The 7,540-nt window shown below is 36.9% G+C and overlaps 1 protein-coding gene across 1 annotated transcript; it reads left to right on the forward strand.

Annotated features, from left to right (window-relative positions):
- Positions 1-2,660: 2,660 nt before the first annotated feature.
- LOC148830535 (olfactory receptor 8D1-like) lies at positions 2,661-3,599 on the forward strand. The gene has a single exon (XM_088922218.1). It carries the CDS (start codon positions 2,661-2,663, stop codon positions 3,597-3,599), a length of 939 nt encoding a protein of 312 aa, XP_088778344.1.
- Positions 3,600-7,540: the final 3,941 nt, after the last annotated feature.

Here is a 7,540-nt window from a genome sequence, read left to right on the forward strand (position 1 = left end):
TGCATACCTGGAAAATTAATCTATTTTGCGATACCTTTTACTTCTATTGTTTGAAATGCACTCATCAATGCCAGTTCTTTCTAACTATGAAATAGAATATCATTTCCCTTTAAATCTATCATTCAAAAACAGAACTGGTATTGTTGCCTTGACGTATTAGGAGAGAAGGAATGGAGGGATTTTGTAAGAAAAAAAGATGAAAAATGAATGAAAAAAGATGAGAATTCAAAATAAAGCCTCTTTATAAATTTCTTTATTAGGGAAGATTTTACTTTGCCTTGCACTGCCTTAGTCCATTTGTACCCATGGCATTGTGTCTTCAATGAGGAAGTTTAAATTTTTCTGCTTTTAATTTTCCTTGCCAACATCCTTAAATAGGGCCATACTTGAATATGCATGTGTCTCTTGGTTTTCATTCCAACTAGGTTCTTGATGATAAATAAGGATAATTGACCTATATCTGATATCATTTTTGTCAGCTCATAGGGGGATGGCTGGGATTAGTAATTGCTATCAACCTGAACCAGTCTCTGGATTTTAAAGCTTCCCTTCAGGTTTGTAGAATGTAAGGAACTGAGCATCTGGGGAACAGAGCTTTAATGCTTTCAGTGGCTGTATTCTATAAAGTGCCATTCCCATCTGTGTCTGGTTACCATTAATTGGCCACCTGTTAAGGGCAATTTAAGGGTAAATGAGACAACAATGACTTAATGAGCAAGCTAGAATTGAGTTCACTAAATTTCTTTGCAACAACACAAATGCAACACAGTATTTTTGAACCAAGGACAGTGAACAGGAACAGGCTGAAAAGGTCATATTATCAAGAGAATTAATTAAACAGACCCATTAGCCTCAGTAATAAAGAGTCCAGCTGGAATGAAAACCACGAGATAGTTCTTCAGGGTTGAGAACAGATGGTCTAATAGGAACTAGAGACAATGGGTGTAGATTTTTGTTTTTGGAACCTTGTATATTATACTTTTTTGTTTTATCTGGCCATGGAACACATACATTTGAATTAAGAAATAAACAGCATAATTTATAATCTATTTTTTTGTGTGTTGTTGATTTTGTTAAGTTCTGTTAATATATCTTGTGTCAATATAAAGTACACTTTTTTGCTAAGGATATTTACACAAACTTAAACTTTAATAGAAAGGCAGGCATTAAGGAATTCCTTGTCTCCCTGTCCATATTATTTATTATATACAGAGATAAATTACTGTACCACTAGAATCTTACATATATCCTGTATGTAGAATCTCATGTGTATTTACAAGAGAAGATGCTATCTTATTGTTTATATATGGCTGCATGACAACACTCTGGTAGTTATTTTTCTCAGGAGTCTTTTTTTAGGTTACGTAAACGTTGAAAATTGCTATGTAATGCGCTTGTTCAGGTCCAAGCTGGCATACGTTGGCTGTTATGCAAACTAGACTGTGGGAGGCAAATCCATATCTTCTTGTCCCATTACTGAAAGGAACACCAGTGAAAGTGACTCTCAGAGAAACACAAGCCAGAAGACACAAGCAGAAATGATGGGGAGGTGCACTTGAAACTGGGAACAAGAAGCTCTTTTTTGGACAAAGGATTGTAAGATTTTGGCACAAAAACTGCTCAGTGAACTTGTTGAAGTTAGTATTGTAGTTCTTTTAAAGAAACGGTTAGGTAAACTCTTTGGATAATTTAGATTAAAAAAACAAACAAACAACTACAGCCCAAAACAAATAAAGCTAGACTGGCAAACTGTAGCACTCATTTGTAATCTATTCAACTGTTCAACAAAAGGTAGGTGTACACGGAGCTGTTTCACAACCTTTACAGTAAGCACAGTGAATTTAAAGGAGAATGAGTGGTACACAATGCAAAGAAATAAAATAGATCAGGATCAGCACTGAAAAGGATACAAAAGAATCTCAAAACTATTCACTGCTTCTTTCTTATTTGTTATGAGTAAGTAACATGTTTGCTTGAAACTAGCAGTAGTTTTAAAGACTATATTAGATCATTACTGAAAACCTACACACATGTAACAAGTACAGGATTCTCCAGCATACTGTTTTTAATCTTCAGTACAAGTATTAATGAACAGCTGCTTTCAATGTCTAGCAAACTTACCTTTTTTAGGTTTAACATTGCTCCTGCTGATCAAGTTATGCCACTTTGAGAAGACAAAAACTGATTTATAACTAATGTCACACAATTAATCTTGCATTTCTAAATTTCTAAATTGTTTCTTACAATTCATATTTCCTCATTTTGTAATATGGTCTTCAATAAGATTGACATTAACTGTTGTAGAGAAAAGCTTTCACAGGTCCATGTACAGTATTTCATCCTGTCCTGCAGACTTGATTGGAATCACAGCAATGCTTCCCCAGTTGCTCTCAGATATTTTTCCAGAATCAAACACCATCTACAGTACTACCCTTTTTGTGCTCTTCTGGGGTTCTTGCTTCACATGTATAGAGCTAGAGTTCTCTTCATATTAGCTGCTGAATCTTTTAAAGGGCAGGCAAAGGCTATCTGTAAATCACAAAATGTCTGCATAGTGAATTAATCTACACTCGTAGTTTTAAGAATAAAATACTACAACAATGTCTGAAGAAATAATTATTTTGCCTTTTATTTTACAGACTTGCTGAAGACTCTACGAGATGGAGAACAATTCATTACAATCCAGCTTTATATTGACTTTGGATCCCTTTGTTATACCAATGGGAGGAAAGTACCCTATTTTCATTGTTGGATTAGGGATCTACTTGTTTTGTGTTTTCAGCAATCTGACAATATTGGCATTAATTGTTGCCGAAAAAAACCTTCACAAGCCCATGTATTTCATCCTCTTCAGCCTACCGCTCAATGATTTGATTGGAATCACAGCTATGCTTCCAAAGGTGCTTTCAGATATTTTAACAGAAACAAACACCATCTACTACTCTTTTTGTGTTCTTCAGGGGTTCTTGCTACACATATATGGAGGTGGAGTTCTCTTCATATTAGCAGCTATGGCATTTGATCGATATATTGCCATTTGCAAGCCTTTAAGGTACAACACTATCATGACCCCTTACAATATACTGATCATTATTATACTTGTTTGGGGTATTGATTTCATTTTAATAATCTCACTGTTTTCCATTCAGATAAGACTTAATAGGTGCAGGAATTCTGTCTTGAATGTGTTTTGTGACAACCCCTCTCTTCTTAAGCTTTCGTGTGCAGACACGAGCATTAATAACATATTGGGTTTATTTAATACAGCTGTCATACAAGTAATTAGTGTAACTGTGCAAATGTTTTCCTATGTTAAAATTTTAATTGTGTGTTTAGCAACAAGAAAGTCTGAAGCAAAGAACAAAGCTATCAATACTTGCGTAGCCCAGTTGATTATATTTTGTGTTTTTGAATTTGTCGGTACTTTTACAATACTCTCACACCGGTTTAAAAATGTTTCAGAGAATTTACAAAAAATTATGGGGATGCTCATTTTTATAATCCCTCCATTATTCAATCCACTTGTGTACGGACTGAAATCCAAAGAAATAAAAAAATCCTTAATAAAGGTTTTAAATAGAACCATTTCATTTAAGTAACTAAAAGGTTAAATACAATTATTTTACGGGTCCAAAACGTTATTTTTGCATAAACATTTAATATGAAATTTATTTTGCAAGAGACAGCAAATTTTATTTTTTTTCACAATACTATTGGTACTATTAAGCAGATTAATTATTTATGCAATCCATGCAATCCATGCAATGCTCACAGTTTGTGTCTCCATGATTTCCAAATGAACACACGGGTGAAAAACATAGCACATCTATTGAAAACACATTTTGTGTTATTCCTCTTGATTTGTGGAGATGGAATGTCTTCCATTTTTGTTATTGCACTGTAACAGAAATAAAAGATCTAAAATCTCTGTAAAATGTGATTGTGTTTGAACTATTATGCTTTACTTCTTACACTTGTTAATGTGAATACAAGATAAAAAACTATTTTCAAACTATTTTTCATTTACAAAAGACAGTATGGATTTAAATGATCTTAGAGTCATACAAAGGAGCGTCCAGTAATTTTCAATGTTCAAGTTGCCATTGGACACTACTGTATGGAACATCATACCGTCTGAGTGTCTTAGATGCACTTAAACTGTTTTCAGTTATATTTTTTCAACAGATTTGATCTCCAATGAGGGCTCCTGTGGTGTCCCACAAGGTTCCATTTTTGGGCCCATTCTCTTTACCCTCTACCTACACCCATTAGCTGAAATCATCAGGAAGAATTGTATTAGTTTTCACTGCTAGGCTGATGACACCCAGCTTTATGTAAGCATAGCTGCAAAGCCTCTTAGAGTTTTAGTGTTTGTTTTGAGGAGGATGGGGCTTAGATGAGATGTAATTTTCTAAAATTTAACAGCACAAAGCAAATGTAATAATTAATAATTGCTTACACTTATATAGCACTTTTCTGGACACTCCACTCAAAGCGCTTTACAGGTAATGGGGACCCCCCTCCACCACCACCAATGTGCAGCATCCACCTGGATGATGCGATGGCAGCCATAGTGCGCCAGCACGCTCACCACACACCAGCTATCAGTGGGGAGGAGAGCAGAGTAATGAAGCCAATTCATAGATGGGGATTATTAGGAGGCCATGATTGGTAAGGGCCAATGGGAAATTTGCCCAGGATGCCGGGGTTACACCCCTACTCTTTTCGTGGAACAGCCTGGGATTTTTAATGACCACAGAGAGTCAGGACCTCGGTTTTACATCTCATCCGAAGGACGGTGCCCCTTTACAGTATAGTGTCCTCATCACTATACTGGGGCATTAGGACCCACATGGACCGCAGGGTGAGCGCCCCCTGCTGGCCCCACTAACACCTCTTCCAGCAGCAACCTTAGTTTTTCCCAGGAGGTCTCCCATCCAGGAACTGACCAGGCTCACACCTGCTTAGCTTCAGTGGGTTACCGGTTGTGAGTTGCAGGGTGATATGGCTGCTAGCTATGTACTGTTGTATGTACTGTTGGTGGGCCCCTTCATGAGGTCCAGCGTGCCAATAGCTCTCATCTCACTATCGGCAGTCATAACATTCAAGAAACTATCTCTGTCACTAACTTTGGTGTTGAATGGATCCTTCCTTTGCTTTGCATAATCACGTTAAAATATTTGTAAAAATGTCCTTTTATAACCTCAAAAATATTGCCAAGATCCAGCCTGTTTTCTCTCAATTTAATGAGGAGAGACTTATTCATGCTTTTGATTCCTCAAGGCTGGACCATTGTAATGAACTGTTTAAAAGTGTTCCAGCTAAGTACATTCAGAAATGTCAGCCCATTCAGAACTTTGCTTCCTTGATCCTGCTGAAGGTGTGAAATCCGGAACTTGTTACACCAGTGCTGGTATCCCTGCACTGGCTACCTGTTAGTTCTAGAATTGCCTTTAGGATTTTGCTGCTGATTTTTAAATTCATGGGACTGGCCCTTCATTTCTTAATGGGCTGCTCCAACTGCAGACTTCCTCTCGGAACTCCAGGTATACTTCCTAATTTAAACTCTGCATTTGAAGGACTAAGCTGGCTTCTATGGGAGACTGTGCTTTCTGTTCCATTTTTCCCTGTCTCTGGAATAACGTGCCTCATGATATTAAGACAGCCCAGTCCTTGACAACATTTAAATCAGGGGTAAAAACATATTTGTTTAAGAAGGCCTTTAGTGCTGCCTGATTTTATCCTGTTTATTAACAGGGTTATACTGTATATATCCAATTGTATTGTGCTGCACTCTGAGAGTGATATGTGAAAAACAAACAAACAAACAACAACAACAATAATAATAATAATCAACATCATCATTATCATTATCTACTGTGTAACACAATATATATTTCAAACTATTTTGGTTCCAGGATTTATCCAAAAATTAGAAAGAACTTCTAGTTTTTCATTTGAAAATGGAGGCACAGAGATATAATGTCATATGAGGAAAACATATGAACTTAAACTTTAACCCAATCTTTTGAATCGTTGTTTTACATGAGTTTGTATTATTCTCGCTCAACAGCCTTGCACACAGTATGCTTCCTAGGAGACAAAGACATGCTGTCAGGTACGCTAGAAATAACAGGGAACAGCAAAGAGACTGAAAATGGAGGAATTCATTTGGGATGCAAAGAATACAGTGTTTGAGAACACATTATTAGGGTTTCCTGCTCGAAGAAAAAAATATGACAATCAACATTCCTTAAAATGAATAAAAAATATTAGAATGAGAGCAAGGATTGCATTTCAACAGGACACGCAGAAACACTGTCTCCCTCCCACTCCTGCAATCAATCTTTTGTAAAGTCATCCAAGTTCACAAAAAAGAGACTCATGCTTTGTATAAAAGAAACCTGAGTATATAATTTCTGTACTCAGTTTTCTTTTCCTGCTTAGACTTTAATTATGGCATTTTTAATACCTAATGCATTAAGTAACCTCAGATATGAGACGAAGTATATATATTTTCTGAAAAAGCAATAAAATGGCCACTTTATGTTTGTAAATTAGGGTATCCCATAGCTTATGGTTTTTTGATTTTATATTGTATTTGAAGTCTATGCAAGAGAGGGATAAAAGGGAACAAGTTCTAGTATAAGCCTTGAACATGAAAATGGGATAAGCTGAAGCACTACAAATATTCAGAAGATAAAAGGCAACCAAATGGTGTTTATTAATTATGGATTTTCAGGTCTTAAAATAATTTAATATTGCATGAAATTAATTGAACACACGGTTTTTGTTTTTTAAAGTTCAGAATTCTTATTCATTTAATATATTACTGTAACCATTAAGCAACATTGCTTAACTCTTTCAGGTTTTAGTACACAATGAAGACTGAAAGTCATAATGCTTAGGCTTAAACAATACTGCCCTAAAGTTCAACTGCCAGGCAGTGAAGAAGTTACCACCCCCTCCTGTGTTTCAATCATCCTTGTCTACTATTCCCTACTTGACCAGCAAACACGCATGCTGCAGTGTAATGATTGGGTGGATTCCTTATGCCATTCCCACACTGTAACCCCAAAACGGGGACATCTCTCCCACTGTGCTACTCCAGCTCAGCTCCCCTTTCCTCTACTTCAGGATTCTCTATGTCATTGCTTGAATTATTAGGGTTCTGAGAAGCTCAGTAGGGCATCAAACTGTCCTGGTGGAGAACCAGCTTGCAACCCTATACATCACCTCCTACAGTCTCTCCAACACTGTCCACGGACCCTCCCAGGAGGGATGGTGTGTGGGATATTACTTGTTCTTCTGCTGGAGCAGAACTGTCACACCCAATAGCCTATGACAAATAGGTGCCCTGGAGTCTTCAGATTGTAGTATTTCTTCTGACGGACACCAAAAGTGGTCAAGTGTTCCCTGGTAACTATGTGGATAAAGGAGGTTCTTCCTCCACTAAATAGTCTGACTTTACATTTAACAGGAGGTCCCTGCTGGGTGGCATGGTAAAGACCAGTTCGACATACTGTATGTCCAGAGGTCT

This window comes from Atractosteus spatula, chromosome 7 (assembly GCF_055471065.1).
Source record: "Atractosteus spatula isolate fAtrSpa1 chromosome 7, fAtrSpa1.hap1, whole genome shotgun sequence".
In the NCBI taxonomy this organism is placed as follows: domain Eukaryota; kingdom Metazoa; phylum Chordata; class Actinopteri; order Semionotiformes; family Lepisosteidae; genus Atractosteus; species Atractosteus spatula.